Source organism: Bidens hawaiensis, unplaced genomic scaffold (genome assembly GCF_021521415.1).
Source record: "Bidens hawaiensis isolate Kalapana, Puna unplaced genomic scaffold, B.hawaiensis_p1.1 tig00012474_1, whole genome shotgun sequence".
NCBI classification, from domain to species: domain Eukaryota; kingdom Viridiplantae; phylum Streptophyta; class Magnoliopsida; order Asterales; family Asteraceae; genus Bidens; species Bidens hawaiensis.
Window position 1 is genome coordinate 577,804 of NW_027492021.1, and position 26,463 is coordinate 604,266.

Sequence of the window (26,463 nt, forward strand, 5' to 3'; positions counted from 1 at the left end):
TTGCTTAGTATTTATGATGGAGGTAGGTAAGCTATTTTCATCAATGTGTGAAATAAGATTTCTTTTCACGATAAATACCAATACACATGGTTGTAAAAATCCTGACCAGACATTGATTAATCCCTGCTAATCTAAATAATTTCCAATTAATTCTTTATTAATTGCTAGTTCTCACTCCACCGGCCGATAAGCGACTAGAAATTACTACAACACTGACAATAAATGTTCATTTTTATTAAATTTTACGCACGTCTAAAAACAAATCCTAAATCACTAAGATTAGTATTTTGATCACAAAAGAATTATTTATTTATTTATTTTTTTGATCGACTAAATTTTTTGCACTCTATAGGGTTTAAATTCATGACATTCTATCTCACATCTTAACCACCTAATCACCCCCAAAGTGGGAATGCCATAAAAGTAGGGTTATTATATTCAACACCATCTCCTGGTGTGCTAATAGCTTCATATGGCTCGTATAGGGGCTATACGAGTCGTACAATACTCACATGACTGATAAATGTATGAAGGGAATATGATGACAGCCTTTTCAGTCTATACGGGCCGTATAATCCCTATACGAGCTGTATAAGCTTCCTGGCTCGTATAGACTCACGTACCACATCTTACCTATACGACTCGTATAGGGGCTATACGATTTGTATTGAAATCTGTTGGTTATTATAACTTTGCTTATTTAAAACGTCATTAATTGCAACAAAAAGTAAATTAATTGAAAATAAAAGCATTAAACATGCTAAATAATTCGCCGTGTGTAAAAGGCATCGAACGTCTATACTTTTATAACGACTATATTTCAAATGCTAAATTAACACAAGTCAAAACATCTGCATAATCAAACGAAATTATTTTTATAGCTATAGTTCAAAAGCTTTGCTAACTCATATAGGTGTCATGAACCGAAACGGAATCGCATGCCAATATTTAAAAAGCCGATACCCTGAAACACTCATATTTTTCGTATGTTGTTTAATTAGTATGGAGCAACATATGCCCTTTTAAATTAGATGGTTTTATTTTATAAACAACTCGGATGTTATTGTTATACTTTGTATTTTTAAAGTAGTTAAATAATAATAATAATAATAATAATAATAATAAACAGCGTGCACGAGTCAAATAGTTGTTATACGACTCATACAGTCTACACGACTCGTATAGGGGCTATACAATAAAAGGAAACAGCATCTGACATACTCCGACATAAACTTACATAGTTCTGAACCTATACGGGCCATATAGCCCTTATACGAGTCGTAAATAACCTGATGTCGAAATAACATATCTGCATTTGAATAGCCTATGCCTAAAAGTATTATTATTGTTAATGATTTTCTTTTTTAAATTCATTCAAAAGAATATAGAGTCGTTAAGAGGAGGCCATGATTACCAAATCAATCGATAAGGTTAGACTTAGACGTATCGAGCCAAGTGGGCATTGAAACCCATACAGACATATCCCATCAAAGCTTTCTATTTATATTTATGAATATTACACATGGTCATAGTAGTGCAATAATCACCTCTTCACAATGGAACTTTGTGTAACCAAATCAAATGGCAATCTGGTTGCACCAAGCGGGCTAATTCCGTCGACCATGCTTGATCTATCACGAATTGATAGACTACCAGGTCTTAGATTCAATGCACGAACACTTCACGTGTTTGAGCCAATTGGCCCTCCTGGAGCCGCATGGTCCATCATACGCGAGGCCTTGTCGAAGGCTTTGGTCCCTTACTATCCTCTAGCAGGTCGTCTTTCTCCCGATGGTTCATGCATTGATTGCACCGGTGATGGCATTTGGTTTGTGGAGGCAACGGCCACTTGTAGCCTTAACTCGGTTGGTTACTTTAAGGATGCCACACTGATTTCGTTTGACGACTTACTTCCATCCCACCCTCTTGAAAATCAAGGAATCGATCCTCTTGTTCTAATGCAGGTATATTTTATTTTAATATATGAAGATTAGATTCTATTCTTTGTTACGTTAGAGAAGAGAGTGTCTGAACTCATTGAAACCGATAAAATTTATTATATACTTTTTTTTTTATCCTAAACTATGCATTTCTCTTACGTAGATAACAGAATTCGATGAGGGCGGGCTCGTAATGGGCCTCATATTTAGCCATACCATTTGTGACGGTCTAGGAGCCACTCAATTTCTTACCGCAGTCAGAGAGTGTGCTAGAGGTGTCGACCCATTGACCGTAACCCCATTATGGCACCGTAACTTCATTCCACCACAACCACCATCTCCGACCACCATTCCACCACCAAATTTCACACCACCTGCAGATTACCATCTCGAGCAAGCCACCATTGACATTCCACTAGATCAAATCACTCAACTCAAACATAAACTCATGGAAGAATCTTTACAATTACATTGTTCAACTTTTGAAGTTATAGCAACCATTTTATGGATGAACCGGACTCGAGCAATTAAATCCAGTTCAGAAAGTAAAACATTAATGAGACTTGTGTTTTTCGCAGACTGCCGATTGCTGGTGTCGCCACCTATACCAAAAGGTTTCTACGGAAACTGTTTCTTCCCAGTGACTGTTACCGCATCCAACGAGACACTAGCACAAGCATCGATCGTTGAGGTGGTAAAAATGATTCAAGCGGCCAAAGCGAGGCTGTTGGAGGAATTCTCAGATTGGGTAGTTGGCCAGACAGATGAAGATCCTTTTGCACCACCATTAGGATATGAAACTTTGTTTATTACGGACTGGAGAAGGCTTGGTTTCGACCAGGTTGACTATGGAAGTGGACCAGCAGTTCATGTTATTCCGACGCAGGGCTCGGCAGTCATACCTTCTGTGATTGTCGGCAGCGTGCCACGTCCAGATAAAGGAGTACGGCTCATGACATGATGTGTGGATAACCATCATCTTCAACCTTTCCTTCAATCTGTGTTGTCACTTTGAAGTTTCTATATCATATTATGGTTAATTTGATGTTTATTTCTGTTTCATTATGTCTTTATTATAAACTTCTTTTTATTTCTTTACTATAAAACAATAGAAAACTATGTTAAGCGCTTATATACCAGCGGTATATGTAACAAATTGGATAAATATTAATAAAATTGTTGAATACAAGACTAGGTATTTTGGAGCATGATTAGTTAACCTAAAGTGTTGCCATCTAGACAATAAGCTATTAAGTACTTATCAAACTTGTGTGATGGAGGAGTTTTAATTAGCCAACACCTTGATTATTATTCAATCTTTTATATATAAAAATTATGAAAAATAAATTTATTGGTTAAGAATTAGCTTGCCCCACATCCCCTCACTCTTAGCGCTCGCCACCATGGGTAAGGGTAAGGACCGGTATTTGGCGGATGACCTTGGTCCTACAAGGGGCACACACGTGGCATCACGACTAGTGGCTTGAGGTACTAGTGGCGTAGACGACTGAGTGTTTAAGTAGGGTTGCAATCATATTTAGAGGTGTTCTTCGGATAGGATAATAGATTATTCAGTGTGGATTATTCGGATTGTTTGGGTTTGAAATTTTTAGGACCCTATCCAATATCCGATCCGATCCGAATAATTTTGGATGGATTCGGATAATCCGAATAACCTGAAATAAACTGTATAACAAATGCTCAAACAAATTACTAAAAAATTGGCCTAAGGCAATCTTTATTTTATAAAAAAAGTTGCGTCAGGTGAAGTTGCATTAGACCTAATGCAACCTTTAATTTAGATAATGCGACTATTTCTCTCAAATGCGACATTTTAAAAAGGTTGCATTTGAAAGAACAGTTGCGTTATCTAACAAAAATGTTGCATTAGGTCTAATACAACCTCATATAATGCAGCTTTTTTTTTTTTGTAAAATAAAGGTTGGCTTAGACCAATTTTCTTGTATATAAAAATAAAATGTACACAAAGAAAAGTCAAACTTTGAACAAAGTCGAATTATATCCACGATCTATCATAATTCTAAAAATTAAAACAGATACGAATAAACCCAAACTTCAAAATAATTAAAACAATGTTATCAATTCAGATTATTCGAATAATCTGAACTATCCGATTTTTTTCTAAAACTCTATTCGAATCCGAATTAGTTATTCTGATATTCGGATCGATCTAATTCGAATATCCGAATAAGAATTCAGATTGGATTATTCGGGTTTCGAGTTTTTTTTTTTAAGATTTTGGATTTAATGAACATCCCTAGTCATATTGAAGCAAGGACAACACATTACACAATTTAGCAACAAAAGTGGTTGGTCAAGCGCCCTTATGTGCCAATGCGTACAAAAGTGGTGGCGGCGCCTATGGCTGAGTTTGGCTGTCGAGTTTTGTGGATATGCCAGTTAGCTTCCTTTTAAGTGGTAGATGCTGAAATGTTGATCCAAACTAAATGCAAAACTCATGTCTTAGTTACCTTTACTAGCAACGGAATGTAAGGTGTCGTATCCACAATAAATCATAGAAGAATGCTATTATAAACTAATGCATAAAATAGACATTAATTGAGTATTGAGTTTTTAAGTTGATTATAAAAGCAGTTGCAACCTATAGGTCCCAAACGACCGGATCTAACACGGGAACGGATTTTGCACTTGTACACCTTGAAAACACACTAAAATATAAATACAAGTCCCTATTTATAGCCTAACACATAATCTAGAAACTTTCCCGTTGAAGTTAAACGTGTGTCGAAGCTCTCGTCTCGTGTCCGGATTTCTCGCCCACTTTAGTTATTAACTTGACTGTAAATATATAATGGGTTTCTTACTTTGATATCACAAGTCACATTTTTGGCCTTACAATCACCCCCTTGACTTATGATATCAAAACATTGTCAAACCGTGTCTCGCATTTTCGCAACTCAACCTGATAAGGCGGAGCTTCTTCAATCACCCCCTCAAGGTATGATCCACCTAATTCATTCATGAAGGAGTTCTCGCTTCTTTATCCATCTTGAATCTTTAAGCATTATAGGTTAAGACGAGCTCGACAAAATACCGGGGACAACGATCAAATGACATAGATTATTATTTCCCTTTTAAGCGCCTTGAAAATAATATGGAAATAATACGCTTTGAACACGATCCTACAATGACGAAAAACCCGAGCAATTTTAACTTTCTTTGGTCAACTCAAACAATAAATGACTTACTCGGCCCAAAAATATCTTGCAAACACTTATCCTGATTCATACAATTGGCCCATATATTAGCTCAAAAGCCCAAATAAATCAGCTCCAAAATGAAAAATACAAAATTGGATTGGATTAGGCAGCCCATACCTATTATAAAGCACCTGCTCTAGCAGCCCAAATTAAACAGATTGATGCAAGTCCAATTTAAAATTAACAGCCCAAAACTCATATCCATGATCAAGTTGATTAGGCCCATCATGCAAAATTAGTTACACCATAATACCCTAGCAATCCCAACATTAACGGCCAACATTTTTTTTTTCCAAAGAAGAGAGGTTTGCGGATTAGGGTTCCGGCACCGCTTTTCCAGTTAATCCTCTCTGGCCAATCACCACCATAACCTCCGCCTTCCTTCATCAATCCGCCGCCACACTTCATCGCGACAAACCCCCTTTTTTTTTACCGACGACAAAAAGAATGACCACCGCCGCCGTGCGCCGCCTCTATTACTGCCATGAGCATCATCGTCTTATCCAACACCATCGGTGACCCACCTGCTCGAAAAACGAACCGGAGCTACGGTACCCATTTCCGTCCACCAACCCTCACCTCCACCTCACCATGTCTAGTTAACTGTCCAACACCACTTAGGAGCCACCGCCGCCGCAGCTAAGTTTTGGCTAACATTTCTCCGAAATACCTACCCCACAGCAATCAGAGATAACCGACACTCGCTTCATAAAAACTGAATACCGGAGTTTGATTTTTTTACATCTTCAACCTTGGAATCGTTACCGGGAAGGAACGGATATTTGGCATATGGCGGAACGGTTCCCGAAACGCCTGGATCTGGCATTTGTATATCCCAAACATCCTGATCTACAACGAGAAGCTTCAAGCACGCTTATTTCCCACTTTATTTCTAACTTAATTTCCAGGTCCGGAAACTTCATTTTCAAACTTTAACAGGTCTTTAAGGTCTCGGTTTGGGTAATCGCGGAAATAAAACCCAAATATCAAGAGCAAAGTTAAATCATTGATCAGTTGATTCGACCCGCTCTTATACCACTTGTAGGTTCCAAACGACCGGATCTAACGCGCGAACGAATTTTGTACTTGAGAAACGTTCGAGACGGGTGTGGTAAATCAAACGACCGAACGAAAACAAATATAAAGATAAATAAGGAACGATCTCGCTATCGATTAAATATTTAATACATTAAGCAAGAGCCGACCCCACCCAAGATGAGCTAGCCTTGGGTGGGTGATTTACACCTTGGAAAAAACACACTGAAATAGAAATACAAGTCCCTATTTATAGCCTAACACATAATTTAAAAGCTTTTCCGTTGAAGTTAAACGCGTGTCGAAGCTCTCGTCTCATGTCCGGATTTCTCGTCCACTTTAACTATTATCTTGACCGTAAATATATAAAGGGTTTCGTACTTTGATATCGCAAGTCACATTTTTGGCCTTACGCAACAAGTAGTTAAACATTGAATCGTTAAAACAATTAGATAAAAAAAAGTGATCACTTCGAGTTTTAGATTTAGCAATTTAAGTATTAACCCAGTTTCATATATCTAGTGGGAAGTCATTAAAGATGAGTTGTATGTGATTTAATCAAGTAAAGATCGTAAAAACATATTGTAAAGATTTCTATTCGCACGAACACCAATCTAAATATGCCAAACACGACTCAATATTACAATGCTAATGATGCAAGGAAACCAAAAACTTATGACATCAAAGAAAATGTTTTTAATCCAATATAACTTAAAAGGGTTAACGAATTGAATGCCATAACCGTGATAAAATTAAAAGCAAAAGCTTGCTTACATGAACCCGTAGTATCATCAAATCAAGATCTGGAATTGAAGAACATTAATCGACTGATGATCGTGGATTTTTTTTTAAGAAGTGAGAAGTTTTTTATTTTATAATAAAAATAACGATTGTTTTTAAGCCTTTTTTTATATCACGATGCTCTTTTAAAGAAACATTTTCACAATGAACATGTTTTTTAATTAAAAGATTAGAGAAAATCAAATGAAATAATTTTGATAAACACGTAAGTTAATAAAACTTACAAAGCAAAGCATTATTTAAATAAAATCAATTACTGTTAAATAAAATTAAATTTACTCTTTGCTTTATTTAAATAAAATCAATTACTGTTAAATAAAATTAAATTTACTTTTATAATTAAGTAAAAAGAAAAAAAATAAGAGAAAAAAAATAAAACTTTGCAAAAGTTACCTTTTTTTTTTGTCGGAATGTTGTCTGATTATAAGATAATAAAATAGTATTTAGTATGAAGGAATGAAAGGAGAAATGCAATGGGTCATTTCAAAAAAAAGAAAAAAAACATGTTTACTTATCATGTATGAATGGAATAGATCATTCTATAAGGAATGAAACTCCTTCTATTTTTAGGATTTTCATTCTTTTATTGAAAAGGTTAAAAGAGTCAACAATTGTTATTACCATTATAATTATTATATTGTAATTATAATTATAATTATATTATGATTATTATTATTTTCAATTGTAACTATTACATAATTATCATTATTGTTTTGTATATTATAATATAACTATTATTACATTTGAACTATTGCTACACCATCAATGTTATTGATTTAACATTGTTACGATTATTTTGGTTTAACGATCTCATTACAGCGCGAGGGTCCTAAAAATTAGTTATTATGAATATTCATATTATTACTTATTTTTGTTATTATTATTACTAATAAAATATTAATAATAATAAAAATAAAGTGATTAATCATTGCATTCTTATATAATAACCAAACATGACAATGGAATGGTAATGATCTATTTCATTTCTTTGTTCATTCCACTACCATGTTCATTCCATTCTCTTATCTATTCTATTACCCCATACCAAACATACCTTAAGTCTAACTACTCATAGTAAATTATCACTTTGCCCCTAATATGCATCTTCTTCATGATATTGCCTTCTAGGGATGGGCAAACTCGTTACCGGGACTGGTACCGGTATTTCTCGATTTTTTAACCTTTGGTACCGGTACCGTCCCGGTACCGATACCGAACCGAAGATTTTGGTACCGGTACAAAAAAAAATTTGTGATTTTCGAGACCGGGACCGGTCGGTACCAGTACGGTCCCGATCTCATCCCTATTGCCTGCAACTTAGGCTGGCCGGAAAAAAAATAATGTTGACACACTTCACTCTCTTCATCTCAAATTTTCTACCAACCATGATTTTTATGGCCAAACAAAATAACAATGAAGCTATATTTAAATCCTTTTTGAAAAAAAAATAGGCCCTCAAGAAAAATGGGCCATCTGCGGTGTCACACCTTGCATATGCTCATGGCCCGCCCTCTACAAAATATTCATCGTGATTCCCTTCAGAAATTCACTATCAATCTACCAACAGATATATGCAAATTCCATTTTAGTTTTTTAAGTATTGTGACGGGTATCATCGTATAGTATAGCAAAAAAATTAATAAACAAAATACTTAGGGTTAGCTTAGTATTTATGACGGAGGTAGGTAAGCTATTTTCATCAATGTGCAATTTCTTCCGTGTGAAATATGATTTCTTTTCAAAATCAATACCAATACACATGGTTGTAAAAATCCCACCAGACATTTATTAATCCTGGTTAATCCAAATAAAATCCAATTAATTCCCTATTAATTGCTAGTTCTCACCCTAGTGACCGATAAGCGACCAACACTTACTACAGCACTAGCAGTCAATGTTCATATTTATTAAAATTTTATATGTCTAAAAGCAAATCCTAAATCGCTAAGATTAGTATTTTGATCAGAAAAGAATTATAATTTACCTTTTTGACCGACTAAATTTTTTGCACTCTATAGGGTATAAATCCATGACATCCTACATCTTAACCACCTAATCACCCCCCCCCCCCCAAACACCAAAGTGGGAATGCCATAAAAGTAGGGTCATTGTATTCAACACCATCTCCTGTGTGTTAATAAGTTTATATAGCTCGTATAGGGGATATGATGACAGCTTTTTCGGCCTATACGGGCCGTACAGTCTATATATAAGCTGCATAAACTCACTAACCGCATCTTAATAAAAGAATTAAACACGCTAAATAATTCGTCACCCTACAACTTCTGTTTAATTCATCATGTATGTATAAGGCAGCGAACGACTATACTTTTATAACGGCTATATTCAACACCATCTCCTGGTGTGCTAATAGCTTCATATGGCTTGTATAGGGGTTATACGAGTCGTACAATACTCACATGACTGATAAATGTATGAAGGGGATATGATGACAGCTTTTTCATTCTATACGAGCCGTATAGTCCTTATACGAGCTGTATAAGCTTCCTGGCTTGTTTAGACTCACGTACCACATCTTACCTATACGAGTTGTATATAGGGGCTATACGACTCGTAATGAAATTGATTGGTTATTATAACTTTGCTTATTTATGTTTCAGAAGCCTTTTTTTCCAAACGTCATTAATTGCAACAAAAGTAAATTAATTGAAGATAAAAGCATTAAACATGCTAAATAATTCATCATGTATGTAAAAGGCATCGAGCGACTATACTTTTATAACATCTATATTTCAAATGCTAAAGTAACACAAGTCAAAACATCTGCATAACCAAACGAAATTATTTTTATAGCTATAGTTCAAAAGCTTTGCTAACTCATATAGGCAGTGGTGGATCCAGAAAATTTTGCCAGTGGGTGCAAAAAACGATTAACCTAGAACGGGTCAAGTCAAACTAAAACGAGCCAAACCAAAATGGGTCGGGTCAAACGAAATTACATTAAATAAACCACGTATAGAAATGTAAGCAATAAATTTCCCAAAACACAATAAACAAAATACATATTACAATTGATAAAAACCTTTGCATAATTGTCACGGCAAAAAGCTCTTATGTACAAATTAAAAAAAAATAAAGTTTAATAGTGTATAATTATAAAAAAGAAATGATACTCTGAATACTATCACTATATTAACAACTGATTGACGAAGTGGTTAGACAATTAAACAATCTAAGCTTAATTGTTATTTTGTGAAAGAACAACTAAACTTGTGTTTGAAAAGTTGGCTCAAAAAGTTGGGTTTGGGGCACCAAAAGAAACATGGATGGGGCACTTGGGGTCTTTGAACCCAATATATTAAAAGTTTATAGAAGAAAATACGAATTTGAGGGGATGCCTACGCTCCTCCTGGCTTAATGCTGAATCCGCCCCTGCATATAGGTGTCATGAACCGAAACAGATCGCATGCGGACATTTAAAAGCCTATACCTCGAAACACTCATGTTGTTCCTAGGTTGTTTAATTAGTATGGAGCACATTATGCATCTTCAAAATAGAAGGTTTTATTTTATAACCAACTCGGCTGCTATTATTATATATAATAATTAAGAACTTTGATGCCGCTAAGTGCCGATTGGGCCACTTGGCAGCACCGTATTGGTCCTTGGATTTTGTTTTTTTTTGTTGTTTTTTGTTTAGTTCTGGTACCTTGATAAACATAACGGAAACCGAACGAATTCGCGTAGACTCACTGCATTTTGTTTTAATTTTGGTACCATAACCAATGTGACGGAAATTAGCCGAATCACTGCCTCAACTTCCGGTACCGGCAATGCCCGGATCTTCCCAACGCCCGAGTGTTACAGACAGTCGCCACTCAATTAATCAACCTCAAATTTTATACGTTTTTGTTTTATTTTTGGTTTTAGTTTCGATATTATAACGCACTTAACTGAAACCGACCAATATGCTTTGACTGACGTAGGCTGTCGTGGTCTACTTAAAAACAATTAATTAAGGACTTAAATACCTATAACTAATATAGGAAAGTAAGGTCGTCTCCACAAGGACTCAAGGAAAGTGCTAATTTAATATTACTAAATTAATTGTTAAACTAAGGCAGACAGACGATGTCAAGCGGTTTTTAGAAAAAGATTAAAACTAACAATTACTTAAAAACGATTTTGTAAATAATATTAATAAAAGCATTCATTCTAGGTTCGGGTAATTTGACATTCAACTTAATTACAGATTTACTTGTCTTGATTGCGCAGTAATTACTAAACATAGTAGTTTGATTGTGATGACAAACGATACCCTAACCGAATTGTTGACAAAATTGAACTCGATCTACACAATTACCAATTTATGTTTTATGACAACTAATTAAGTAGCATGAACCGATGATTATAAGTTCAATGACACAAGAGCCTAACCCTAAGTGTTGATGAACAAAACCAAACAAGTGATGCACTAATCAATAATCGCAAATATAAATTGTTTAAACAACCAAGCAATCAATTAAACAAGATAAAAGTAATAACTCAAATCAAGTTCATAACTTTAAGCATAGCAAATCTAATCTCAAGAAGAATTACACAAAACCCTAGCCTAGAATGAACAAAGGACTTAGCCGAACATAATCATAATGTCAAAACAGTTATCTTTGATGAACATGCAAACCCCAAGATGAACCGGAAGCCTTGGAATGATGGAAGATCGTCCTAAGCAGCCTCTTTTGCCTCTGGAAATCGTTCTTAGCCGCATGGGGAGGTTAAGGGGTTTAAATAGGGAAAACCTAAATTTTTGGCCGACTTAAGCGTCTTCGCGTATCGCGAAGATGTACCAGCATGCTTCTTCGCGTATCGCGAAGGACAAAATAGTCGCGGCCGACATCCTGCAACTTCGTGTATCACGAAGTTGCCCTTCTTTGCATCTTCGCGTATCGCGAAGATGTAATTTTTCTTCATTTTTTATTTTCTTTTCTTTACTGCCTCGTGATGCGTGCACTTCCAATCTTTTACTTCTCGATCTTCATTCCAAGCCCGTAAATATCCTTGTTAAGCTCCAAAGCTTCCAATATCCTGAAACACGTAAACAATGCTTGAAGTACCAATGTTCATTCATTTATTTACCTAAATATAACTAATTAATATATAATGATAACTAAGTTTTACCCAACCATCACATCCCCACACTTATCCTTTTTCGTCCCGAAAAAGACTTTGCAATGGAATCAGAATCAAAGACTGTTTTCAAAATACTTCATAGATTATTTTACTTAAGCACAAAGAACACAAAAACCACGATTGCGACTCACGCCTTAATACTTACCGGGAAAAATAAGGTGTGACAGTTTTATTAGTTCATATGATTAAAATGGAACCCACACCTCAAAGCCCTGAATCCGCCTTACCATGCTTCATTATAGTTTTACCGAACCAGACCACCCCAACTTGACTTAAACCTTAAGATTAGACGATCAAAATTTTGCACATATGTACAATTTTTAAGCCCATATGTAATGGTTAAGACAATCTTGGATATTTTATCAAACCAAAACCCAAACTTAAATATTAAAGTCTACCAAAATAGCCATTAGATACGATTAAGGTGCAATTAGGTAACCAACTAGTAAATAGCCCCCACTACATGACATACCCCCGTTATCAAGCAATACCCCGAAGTCTATCACCATACTTGAGTAGGCACGAATTCATCTGTAGGGCTTACATATGACGTGTCCCGTGTGGTCCGTTTCTTAATGGTAATGAGACGCGAGCACGGGGACCCCATATGACTAACAACGTGGATGATCAAGTCAGTAGTGAATTTGTACTTTTAAAGCACTTTTTGTGATCATGTTTATTGACTTATGAATTGGCAGATAAACTGCGGGTTTGCTTTTTTTAAGTTTTTTTAATATACATAAATCCACTTAGGATTTACGCATACCAGATGATAAACCGCATACCGACCCATGGTCTCCGTTCCCCGGGGCATTCCAACAATACAGGATTTAAGGCCATAAAACCATACGCCTATGAAGTGTTAGCCACTTAAACTAGCAGTATTTTCATTTATGTTTATATCACAAGCCATTTAGCATACTCTAATGTTAAGCCTATCCAACCCTTGTACTATAGACTATTCAAATTAAAATATAATCTAATAGTAAGGCTTGAGTATGGCCTAATCTTTCATTCCAGTCCTTACACAGGCTTAGCTAAACAAACAAAACCCTGAAGGCGTTTCCCACTAAAAATCAAGCATTTAAAGTTCAATTAAGTCAACAACCAAATTATCCTTTCATTCTCAAGGTTGAGCCTACTGACACATCCCAAATTAAGTGTGTTCCCGTTTTTATTTATCTCATATTATATAATAATTTTGAAAAATAATCCCCGATTTTTCTATCATTTTTCATTATTATGCAAAAATCTTAATTTCAAGGAACATGAAAACTTTTAAATTTTCAATTTCTCCCCCATCCTCACACTTGAGGCAAACATTGTCCTCAATGTTTAAAAAAATAGCAATTAAAATTAGGGACGGGGTTAAAATTTACTTTGACAATTTTAAAACCGGGCTTAATGTGATGGTTATTACTAAGTATATAAAAATACAATTATACTTTTAACATAAAAACTAATAAAACAAAGAAGGTTATGAAAACGAAATCACCTGATAGAAAAGAAAACTCTCATGTGCAACTCTCGTGCCTTCGGTGATCTCTGGTGAACCTAACCTCCTCAATTCCCAAAATAAAAAAAATAGCAATTAAAATTAGGGACGGGGTTAAAATTTACTTTGACAATTTTAAAACCGGGCTTAATGTGATGGTTATTACTAAGTTATATAAAAATACAATTACACTTTTAACATAAAAACTAATAAAACAAAGAAGGTTATGAAAACGAAATCACCTGATAGAAAAGAAAACTCTCATGTGCAACTCTCGTGCCCTCGGTGATCTCTCGATGAACCTAACCTCCTCAATTCCCAAAATAAAAAAAATAGCAATTAAAATTAGGGACGGGGTTAAAATTTACTTTGACAATTTTAAAACCGGGCTTTATGTGATGGTTATTACTAAGTATATAAAAATACAATTACACTTTTAACATAAAAACTAATAAAACAAAGAAGGTCATGAAAACGAAATCACCTGATAGAAAAGAAAACTCTCATGTGCAACTCTCGTGCCTTCGGTGATCTCTCGGTGAACCTAACCTCCTCAATTCCCAAAATAAAATCTGCAAACTCTCAAACATGTAGAAGCAAGCTTCTCACAAATGTTAAAAATATAGGTCTTTTAAACCGTTTGCAAAACCATTAATTTTAAATTACCAACCAATTATTAATTAAATTCATAACCAAATTTGTTAAACAAGTAAAAATATTAAAAGACCTAACTCACTTTTGTAGGAATCACGGTTGCATTTAGCATATGCAACAAGCCCTTTAAACCCCCCGGTAGCCCGGGTGGACGAGTATGGTCTCGTGAGGGTTTATAGTGAACTACACCCACAAAGTTCAACTACAAAATATACATGTACCTGAATACAAGGCCGGGTTGCCTCCCGGTTAGCGCTAAGTTTTTATTAAGGTCTTTAGCCAGACCGTTACCTGATTTGGCGGTTATGGTGGTCTAATGGAGTGCTTACCTTCCTCCACCTCGTTCTTCTTACTCCTCTAACATAGTGGTACACTGTCCATGACACTTCATCTTGGCCTGAAGCATGCCAATCTTCTTTGTTTATTTTCAAACCCCGGTGGCTTCCTCACCTTCTCCTTCTTTGGTGATTTCTCCTTACTTGTTTTGCTAGTCTCATTATGAATCACTTTTTCTCTTACATGCTTGATATCATCTCCTGACGTTACCACCTCTTCAACACGTATCTCTACCGCATTTAGCTCCTCTTTTTCTCTCTCCCGCTTCGACCTATCAAACACAAAACTTTCTTCTTTGGTGTCATCCTCACTTACATGAGGAAGACACGTGTTACTAGCACCTGACCTAGAAGATTTATTTTCACAAGAATAATCAAATGAATTTGAAAAAATATGCAAAAATAACTTACGATTACCAAAGGTCATGCACACTGTTCCGTCTCGGCAATTGATTTGAGCATTTGATGTTGCCAAAAACGGTCTCCCCAATATCACTCTCGGCTCTTCTTCATTCTTTACCGGTTCATAATCCAAAACAAGAAAAACTTCAGGATAGTAAAATCACCAACCTTTACTGCAACTCCAACCAACTTCCCTCGGGGCCGTCTTCGAGTGAAATCAGCTAACACCAATGTGGTGTCAACTTCTTGTAAAGGTCCAAACTCAAACCGGTCATAAACACTCCCCGGTAGAACACTTACACTCGCACCATAATCAACTAACGCGTTGGTGGTCTTGAACTCTCCAATCTGAATGGGAATAAGTGGTGCCCCTGTTTCAAATTCTTCAACCGTGTCACCCCATGATCTTCAATGGTGATTGCACTCACGTGTACGTTTTTACCATTTGATGAACTACTACCTTGATGGCTCGGATTCTTCAATGTGTCACTCGGTAACTTAGATGGATTTCTCTTCAAACTAGCCACTTCTTCTGCTAGCTGGCTCATCTGTTTATCTCTCGCAGCATTAGCCTTCTCTTGGAGTTCTAACCTCTGATTTACTCTTTTATTCTGAGCCTCCTGATCAGTCTTCATTTGCTTCAGAAAATCCATCACATCCTTAATCGACACCTCCTTGTTACTCGAAGAACTTCCTTGACCTTGAGCCGCCCCTTGACTTTGCTGACCCTGCTGATAGCTCTTCTGATAACTCTTGTTGTAACCCCCCGATTCTCTTTGGTTATACTCGCTTTGACCATTACCCCTTTCATTCCCATACTGAATCTAATTTGACTGATAACTTGCTTTTTGGGAATTACCTTGAAAATTCGGGTTTTGTTGTGTGTTCGGGTTCCTATAACTGAAATTGGGGTGGTTTCGGAGGCCCGAGTGATAGGTGTTCGAATTCATATTATTATTGTACCTCTTCTCACCCTGAACAAAGTTCACCTCCTCTTCTTCTTCGTCTTCCAACACGACCCCACAAGTAGCCACTACATGGCCTATTCCACCACAACCTTCGCAAAATGGATATGCTTTTCCTGATTTGCCTTTTTCTTTCACTCCCACACCCATTAACTGATCCAACTTTCTCTCCAACCTGGCCATACGATCATCAGACTCACCACTATCCACGGCTTTCACAACCGCCCTTTTTACCATACGATTCGACTGAGCTTGCCTTTTTGAATTCATTGCATGCCTCTCTAAGTGTTGCCAATCTTCATTCTCATCATTAGTCAAAAACGACCCATTTGTGGTCGACTGAAGATCACGCACATCGTCACTCGACAACCCGTCATGAAACGCCTTAATCAACTCTCACAACGCAATCCCGTGATGCGGACAAGTTCAAACCAAACTATGATTTAGAAAATTAGAATACTACTTAAATATACTGATAATAAAGTTTTTTGTAATTATAATCAAAGCGTTACCAATTTATATAAAATGAACAAAACCGTTTGTGGATCAACCCGGACGACCAAATTCAAACCAAACCCGTTGAGTTTTTACCAAACCCAAATCACAAAAATGGCCATTTTAACTTATTGGTTGGACAAAATAGTTATTTTTTTTCAGTTACAAAAATATCATTCAAATTTACTTGTTTTTAGTTCAGATATTGTTTAAGCCAACAAAAAGTCCACATGGCACACGCTAATGTGGCAGTGCTAGAAGTGGGCAAATAACCCGGTTAACCGAAATCAAACCGGTTTGAAACCGATTATGTAGAAACTGGTTTGAAACCAATTAAAACCGTAGATTCGGAACCGGTTTGTAACTTTCTTCACCAAAACCGGTTAAACGAAACCGGGCAAAAAACGGTCAAAACCCAAACCCAAACCGAAACCGATAAAAACCCGAACCGAAACTGATCGTAACATTTTAAGAAACCGGTTTCAACCCGAACCAAAATCGATCATAAACCGGTTTTGACTTTTGTTGACCAAACCAAACCGGTTTTAACCCAAGCCGGTTTTGAGTTTTAAACCGGTTTGTGCACCTCTAGCCGGCGCAGCAGATTCTAACATGATGTGACAGATTCCATATGGCACAGAAGAATGGATCTGATACGGTGGTGAAAATGCGTCGCGTCAACATTTAAAATTGTGGCAGCACAACAATTTTTGACATGGTGCAACAAATTTACATCTTGTGCAAAAGACAGAATCGAGTGCGTCTGATAGAAATAGAAATATGTTGCGTCAAGTGACACTTACAATGATTAATTGAAAATTTTACAAAGCTATTTTGCCAAACTAATTGGTCAACATGGTCATTTTGGTAATTTTCCCTTTTGCTAAACCTAAAGCTAAGCCTAACATGATATAAACCATTCTTGCAGACAAACAAAAATCAAGTAATCTGAGTCCATATCATATAAGCATTTAAAAAAAGTCCTAACCTTCTAAAGCAAATAATGTTCTAACCCATTTACGCTGAACCTGTTGAACAACGCCTCCACTTCTATTTCCAATAACTTTAATGGTTTCAAGATCTTCTAATGCAAACTTTAGATCAATTTCCTTAGTTTTTGGAAGCTGTCAACTGTCGAAGCTAAAATGAGATTTTAAAAATATTATATTATATATCAATAGAATGATATCGCTTTCCATACGAATGCCATGTTAAATGTTTAGTAAGTGTCAGAATTGATTGGGTTGGTTTGCAAGCATCTTTTATGCATATTGAACAAATAGTTTAAGCATTAAATATAATTGAAAATACCATGTTCCTTTAATAGTAGTAAAGTATATTAAAACTAAACAAGTGTGGAGGTTGTAAACGTACCAATACACTTTAGGCAACTATCAATTCGTTCGACTCTCTTGACCTATTTATTTGAAGTATATTTCCCTTTTAGCTAAACTTCTTAAGTTGACAAAGTTGACCAGTTGTGCATTTGTGCTCACCATTCACCATAAACCCTTGAAAAACAATTTGATTAGTGAACAACTGCAGTGGCATGAAAATACATATTCTAGAGATGTTGGCAATCAAACACAATCAAGATGGTTCTTGAAGATCAACCCTTCAATCAATAACCATGGAAGATTGGTGTTTCCCCTTTTAATAGCAAAACCCAAGTGGTGTTTTCAGTATTAGAACAAAACCCTAACCTTAAAAACTAAATTCATGTTTCCAAAGCACTATTGATAAAAAACGCACAGGGAATACATGGATCATAAAACTCTCCAATATGGATAAACTGTCAAATTTTGTAACAACTGTTACAAAATGATGAAAACTCTCACCATTTTTTATATAGGTGCATTGAGCATGGTATTGTTATCATAATGGATTCTTCCATTAGCAAAGTCAGTGTCAATTTAAACAAAAAACTATGAAAATTTGATGACCACAACAAAAATACCAACATAAACGACTTATTAAATATCAAAATGATCCAACAAACACCAATCTCTCACCGAAGACCAATAGTTGAGCCCAAATTCAAACGGATTTGATTAGCTTCTTGAAGATTGTTTGCACGCGTTGGATCGGCTTCCAGGTCTGATGTGTACAAACTCACCATCCAAAGCATATTGTTGTCCTTGTTGTTAACATTTGCATATATCTAAAATAGTTATAAAAGATAGCCATATAAGACATGAATTGAATTTCACAAACATCCAAAATTACTGTATAGTAGGTATAATAACAGTACCTGTTGGTTCTCTTGAAATCCATTTCAAAATACTGGTTCTAAAACCATCAGTAGAGAAAACTGGAGATTCACCCTAATTACCAAAAACACAAACAGAATCGGACCTAATTTGGCATGTAATTTTATCATGTATTCAAATATTGAAAACTTCACCGAATCAAACTTCCAACGAATTAATGACCTCAATTTCAAGATCTAACATATAACACACAAAAACATGATTAATGGATTTAAACCCAAAAACAATTAGCCTTAAAAATGCAATTAACCAGTAAAATTAAGGAAATAACCAATTGAAGGCTAATAATTTATGAGATGGTCGAAAAGAACACTAACTGTTTCATTGGGTGAACCCTAATTGAACGACTAATTTACAAAAAGGCAACAAAAATAATCAAAATCGGTAAGAAATTGACGGATTTACCTGCCAGGGAGAATTGTTGAATGCAATCAGGAACCGAATTTATAAAGCAGAAGGGCAATTGCAAATGTCTCAAATTGGCTATCATTAGGTATTGAAGGGAAGCGTCGGTTTCATTTATTATTCAATGGCGTGTTAATGGACTAATTGATGGTGTAACTGATTAGTGATACTGAAACGAATATAAGAATTAAAGCAACGACCATCATATATAGCAATTAAATGACTTATCTGTAACATTCACCAGAGGAAAGGAACTAAGGGATAAGGCATACAAAGAGTTGTCGCCGAAAAGCAGTCGCCGGCGGGAAGAGCTCATAAATTTTACGGCATCTGATGAGATAGGTGAAAAGGGCCTATATATTTTATAAGATAACCAGCAAGAATGCCCGCGCGTTGCGGCGGGGACATGATTATGATTCAATCAGTAGCGGCTTGTTCTGTTACCGACATTTGTTAATGTACATTTGTATTCGGTATAGTTTACGATACCAAATATTGAAACTTTATCGACAATATTAGCCAAAAAGAAAATAATTTAAGCAACAATATACGCATTTCATTATGATTGTTTCACTGCGTTTCATTAAGGCATCAAACTTTGTATTATAATCAAACATTTACTTTAAGAGCATGTCAAGAATTAGTAGTCCAATTAAAAAATGAACAAATAATTGAAAATCTTAACTATAAGAATCAAGATCAATACAAAAATAAACTTTTGTAAACCTATAAATACTGTGGCGTAGTTAGTTGAGCACAAATGAGTTGTGTTATTTAATATTTGATCGTTGATGAGAATATTTGTTTGTCATTGAACATCGTTTTTCATAACACAGTTACAATAACATTCACCATTATATGGCTATTAGTTTGGTTTGATCTCTTCTAATCTATATATGTGACAACATTGACCAACAACTCAATAGTCAACCAACAATGTGCATACCAAGCTAAGTCCACCTCCAGTTAATCCACCACACCAGCAAGGCTGCCGCTAGTAGTAACAGAGTAAGAAGAGAATTATACACTGCACCGTCGCCACTACCGCCACCTCCAGTTCTTGTGTTACGAATGGCATTACTCATGGACCCTAATAAGCTAGCATAAGTAGATGCATTTCCATGTTTTATAGCTTGAATAAAACTAAAGGTCATAGCCCCTGTTGATGTGATCTTTAATAGTCCACTCCCACAAATAATTTGTCACTTTCGACATTCATCTATGTTTAAATTATAAGATAACAATAATAATAAAGGGTGTGCAAAGATGAAACTTACAGATGTATCAGCATATGCTTGATCATCATCACAACCATTGATGGAAATAACTTTCACCACCATTACTACCTTTCCATATACACCCGACCGAGGACGATGATACTCCTATACATGTTTTCCACTCCTATCACAGACCAAAACATAAAAGTAACTATGAGAACTTGTTACCGAAAAACTTACCGGGATCCATTAATAACCAACACGTAAAATGCACAGTTTTCACTGAACTAAAATAATCGACATGTAACCGAACCGAACCGAACCCAACCCAACCCAAAACTGATGTTTGGACAGCCCGCCCTTCACTAAAAGAGTTGTAAATGACTATGACTTGCAGTTTGACTTTACTTGGTCAGCCTGTACAAACTGCATCACATGAGAAAGTAACAGAAAAGGGGGAAAATGTTGCACAAATTATATAGGTTTGTTCAATCATATTTCCTCCTAAACCAATTTGTAACCCAAAAAAAAATCAATTTGATAGATTCGTTCAATTATATTTCCTCCTAAACTGGTTTATAACCCGAACTGGCCTGGGCCAAACTGGTTTTCACAAGTTGCTAAATAAGAACCACACATGACGTAATGGTGGTAAAGCAATGCATGTTACCGCCATCTTCAGGTAAAGAATTGATGTGTCGGGTAATAGTTAAGGCTCATAAGCGGTAACAAAGAAAAAAACAAACCGCAATATTAAGATTAAGTTGTTGTTCATGGCTTAGCTCAATTAATGCACCTTCAATAGCCCACCTTTTTTCATCAAAGTTCATTAGGACCCACTGCTTGACTCGTTATCAGAATCTTCATTGTCACTGTAAAATATTAAGAAGTCAGAATCATATATGAAGTCTTTTACATCACAAAAAACAGAAATGATGAGTAACAACCATAAATAGACATCCTCTCAACCAAAACAAGTACCGATCGTCACATCCCTATTGTAATTCTCCTCATAAACATCACCATCATTAAACTCATCTCTGAAACATCACTGAAAAATAACTCGTTGGTGGAAAAACATGGGGATATATTGAAGATTCCTAATAATATAATGGTACCTTGAGTGTCTTTTGGTGAAATGTGAAGGAACCAATGAGAATGCTTGAAGTTTATGATTTATGGTATTAAGCTCCGATATGAGGCCATCAAAACTCCAATCACTTTGTGGATCGCCTATCTAACACACGATCTCATCATTTCTCGACAACTTTTGGCCTGTTGTATGGTGCTCCAACCACCTGTAAGGCCGCGAGCTTATCTATCTCCTCAAGCCATGCGCGGTTTACAATCTTCTGATCATCAGGCAGCTTTTTATCATCAACTGTTGTAAAGTTTTATTTTTTATGAATTATTAAAGGAAATAAACAAGTCGGAAAAGAGAGTTATGTGTAGTAACTAAAAGACATGGAAAACACGTGAAGCGATGAGTGCGATAGCACCTGCAGTGGTGGCCTTCAGGGTCAAAGTATGGCGGGCTCAGAACATTAAGAACCACACATGACGTAATGGCGATAAAGCAATGCATGCTCCCGCCATCGTCAAGTAAAGAATTAATGTGCCGGCATGGGGTGGTGAATGCAGAGTTAACTTTGAGCTTCGTCAAGCGGACATTAGCAGGCCACTAATGGTTTCACGTTACCCGAAGAACACGAGTGCATTAGTTTCGTTACATGAACATAAAGTTAACCGACCCATTTTGACAAGTATAAAAGAACATGTTTTGGCCCAAACCAGTTACTTAACCAGCATGTTTCTACTTAATAATCATTATAACGACATTCTTATGTGATTAATATGGAAAAGTAATATATCTATAGTTAAGAACATAACCTTTGCCAAGCACACGCCAGCGGGTCCAACTTCACCTGATGAAACACGAGTATCGTTTATGTTCCATAAATCTAAAGTCAACCGGCATGTTTTGACCAGTCAAAAAGTACGTGTTTTGACGTGAACCTGTAGCTAAAGACAACCAAACCTGTTTTGACCAATAAAAATATTTTTTTAACTTATACCCGTTACTAAAGTCAACCGAACAGTAAAAAAGTATGTATTTTGACCTTAGTTCGTACCTTAGCAGGCTCGTTTAGCTAGTTACAACATTCTTGAGTAATAAATATCGAAAATATTATATCTTTAGTTAAGAACTCCCTCTTTGAAGACTCAGCTTTGGGGGTAGAGATTGAAGCACCATCATCCACCCAATCATATGCTTTGAGCCTTTGATATGCATGGTACCAAACAAAAGCTTACTTAAAACCGTCATTTCTGTGTGGTTATGAAGCGGTAGAAAATTCAATGAATAAAAAGCGTACCCGATGGAGGCAGTAAAAAGATTCCAATCTGAAAAGAGGAATATAGTCAATAAAGTCAACTCATTATTGCCGTCTTTGTTCTTAAATAATGTAACTATTTATAAATAAAAGATTAGATATGAAATTAAACAATAAAAAGCGTACCAAAAATTTGCCATACTCAATAAGGTTGTAGGTAAGTGATTCTAGGAAATCTTGGGGTTTCTTTAACCTTGAAGTAGGGCATTATAGTTCATATACCGAGGTCAAATGAAGTAAATTTAGTCTGAAAAAAGAAAAAAATAACCATTAAATTGTAAAAATCCAAAATGATATATAAATTTTATATCGATCTTAACCTCATAATCACATAGACGTGTTACTTTTCAAGAGATTTAGTTGGTCAAATCACATGCACAAGTCAAATCAGTAAACCTAATTCTAATCACACCATTGTTTAGATATTAACGGTCAATCTTAAATCTAAGCTATATAATACAGAAGATCAACAATATTAAATCTATAAAAACAACTTATACAGAAACAAACAAAAATGCCAGAACATTTAAAGCATGCGCTGTCAACACACGTAAACAAGAAAGTAAGACATGGAAACTCATTTGGGTACTTGAGGATCATGTGGCAGCGACGATGATCGTGAAGGTTTTAATGGGATAAGATGATAATGTTTTGGTTAAACAGATGGACCTGATTTGGAGAGGCATACCAGGGGTAATGTTTTAGTACTAATCCATTAAACCATAAATGAAAAAGAACGTTATCTTCCAAAATTTACCAAAACTCAATTATAAAAAAACACAGTAGCACTGTGGATAAACACAAATTGCTACACTACAATGGCACATCAAAAGTACCCTTAACACAATCTGAGAGCAAAGAACTCACCAGCAAATCAAAGAGAATGAACTCGACTAAGTGAGGATATGGTCGATTCTTATCATCTTCTACATATGAAGCTTCAACTGCAAATGTATCTTATAATAAAATTAGGTCAAATTGGATTCACATTATTATACCTAAACTTGATTCGACAGTGATATAGCAATATCAATACAAAAGAGGTAACCAAGATACACCAAAACATGTTAAATCCAATCATATACTAATTTTTGAGGCATAAAAAAACCCCAAATTAGATTGGATTGGATTGGATTGGAAGCACTCACAGCAATTAAACGTAACTATAGAATCAATTGAACCGAATACGTAAGGGAAACCGGAGAAGATAATACGTACTTGGTTTTCGTGATGCTAAGGTGGGGAGATACCCAGGGGTGGAGATTGACATTTAAAATCATACAAGTAGAATGTGGATGGCTGTGATTTAAATGAACACAGGATATGGGACGTTGTGAATTGAAGGAGAAATTAACGTTACTTGTTAATGATTTTTAATGCTGATTGTTAACGCCTGATTGAAGGAGGGATGGCTTGAATGCGCCGGAGATAATCAATTTCATCGGAATACTTTCCGGAGAAGTAATGAGAATAAATTTTAAGGCGAGAGAAAAAGGAAGATGAAAGGTTGCGTATCTCTTTTATAGTATAATATAGATATAGATATAGATATTACACATGGCCATAGTAGTGCAATTCAAAATCACCTCTAGCTTCACAATGAAACTTTGTGTAACCAAATCAAATGGCAAACTGGTAGCACCAAGTGGGCCAACTCCATCGACCATGCTTGATCTATCACGAATTGATAGACTACCAAGGCTTAGATTCAATGCAGGAACACTTCACGTGTTTGAGCCAATTGGCCCTCATGGAGCTGCATGGTCCATCATATGTGAGGCCCTGTCGAAGGCTTTGGTCCCTTACTATCCTCTAGCAGGTCGTCTTTCTCCAGATGGTTTATGCATCGATTGCACCGGTGATGGTATTTGGTTTGTGGAGGCAACTTCCACTTGTAGCCTTCACTCGGTTGGTTACTTTAAGGATGCAATATTGATTACGTTTGACGACTTACTTCCATCCCACCCTTTTGAAAACCAAAGAATCGACCATCTTGTTCTTATGCGGGTATATTTTAATATATGAAGATTATATATTTTTTTAGGGAAAATCTCATAGAATAGCAACCAACTTTCAAAAGTGTTCCAATTAGGTCATCGATGCATATTTTTCCCAAATCGGGCCACTAAATTTACAAATCAAGTCTCACCGATTTTTTTGTGCGTCAAGAAAAAAATGAAGGATAAGATGCGGGAGTCGGAATTTGCAATATATATAGTTAAATTAAAAAAATTTAAAAACACGTTAATTATATTAAAAATTAAAATTCACGCCGCCACTCAGCGTTAACTTCAAAAAAAAGATAAAAATAATTTTTATGTGAAACAAAAAAGAAAATGGCTAAAAAAAATGTTCAAACCTTTAATTTAATCAAACATGAAAGTTAAGTGACTTAATTGAAACACTATTTATAAAGTTGAGTGTCATACACTTTTAAAAGTTGGTTACTATTTTATGAAGTTAAAGTTGTCCTTTTTTTTTATCCTAAACTAGGCATTTCTCTTACATAGATAACAGAATTCGATGAGGGAGGGTTCGTAATGGGCCTCATGTTTAGCCATACTATTTGTGACGGTCTAGGAGCCGCATAATTTCTTACCGCAGTCAGTGAGTGTGCCATGTTGACCCATTGACCGTAATCCCATTATGGCACCGTAACTTCACTCCACCACAGCCACCATCTCCGACCACCATTCTACCACCAAATTTCACACCACCTAATTACCATTTCGAGCAAGCCACCATTGACATTCCACTAGATCAAATCACTCAACTCAGACATAAACTCATGGAAGAATCTTTACAACATTGTTCAACTTTTGAAGTTATAGTAGCCATTTTATGGATGAGCCGGACTAGAGCAATTAAATCCGGTTCAGAAAGTAAAACAATGAGTCTTGTGTTTTTCGCAGACTGCCGGCTGCTGGTGTCGCCAGTACCGTTACCAAAAGGTTTCTACGGAAACTGTTTCTTCCCGGTGACTGTTACGGCATCCAAGGAGACACTAGCACAAGCACCGATCATTGATGTGGTAAAAATGATTCAGGCGGCTAAAGCTAAGCTGTCGGAGGAATTCACCGGTTGGATCAAGGAAGAAGTTGGGCAGACAAATGAAGATCCTTTTGCACTACCATTAGGATATGAAACTTTGTTTATTACGGACTGGAGAAGGCTTGGTTTCGACCGGGTTGACTACGGAAGTGGACCAGCAGTTCATGTTGTTCCGACGCAGCGCTCGGCAGTCATACCTTCGGCGATTATCGGCAGCGTGCCACGTCCAGATAAAGGAGTAAGGCTCATGACATGGTGCGTGGAGAACCACCATCTTCAACCTTTTCTTCAATCCATCTCAATAATGTTAACTTTAAGTGTTGCCACTTTGAAGTTTCTATATCATATCATGGCATGGTTTTGATGTTAATTTCTGTTTCATTATGTCTTTATAAACTTCTTTTTATTTCTTTTTTATAAAAAAAACAAAAAAAAAACATATTTAAGCGCTTATATACCAGCCGTATCTGTATTTGTAACAAATTAGATAAATATTAATAAAATTGTTGAATAAAAGACTATATATTTTGAAGCATGATTAATTAACCTAAAGTGCTATCATCTCTGACACTAACCTATTAACTAACTTATCAAACTTATGTAATGAAGGAG

At 35.9% G+C, this 26,463-nt stretch overlaps 2 protein-coding genes and 1 pseudogene across 2 annotated transcripts; 2 read left to right on the plus strand and 1 right to left on the minus strand.

Moving 5' to 3' along the window:
* The first annotated feature begins 1,556 nt into the window (after positions 1-1,556).
* On the plus strand, positions 1,557-2,901 carry LOC143541200 (acyl transferase 5-like). The gene is made up of 2 exons (XM_077034083.1): positions 1,557-1,964; positions 2,104-2,901. The coding sequence occupies exons 1-2, from the start codon at positions 1,557-1,559 to the stop codon at positions 2,899-2,901; spliced, it is 1,206 nt and encodes a 401-aa protein (XP_076890198.1).
* An 18,759-nt stretch (positions 2,902-21,660) lies between these two features.
* LOC143541211 (plant cysteine oxidase 2-like) lies at positions 21,661-24,365 on the minus strand (annotated as a pseudogene).
* A 34-nt stretch (positions 24,366-24,399) lies between these two features.
* Positions 24,400-26,215, plus strand: LOC143541212 (acyl transferase 5-like). Its single transcript, XM_077034092.1, is given in 3 exon segments — positions 24,400-24,807; positions 25,311-25,416; positions 25,419-26,215. Coding segments are annotated over 3 exon segments (1,311 nt in total).
* The last annotated feature ends 248 nt before the right edge of the window (positions 26,216-26,463 follow it).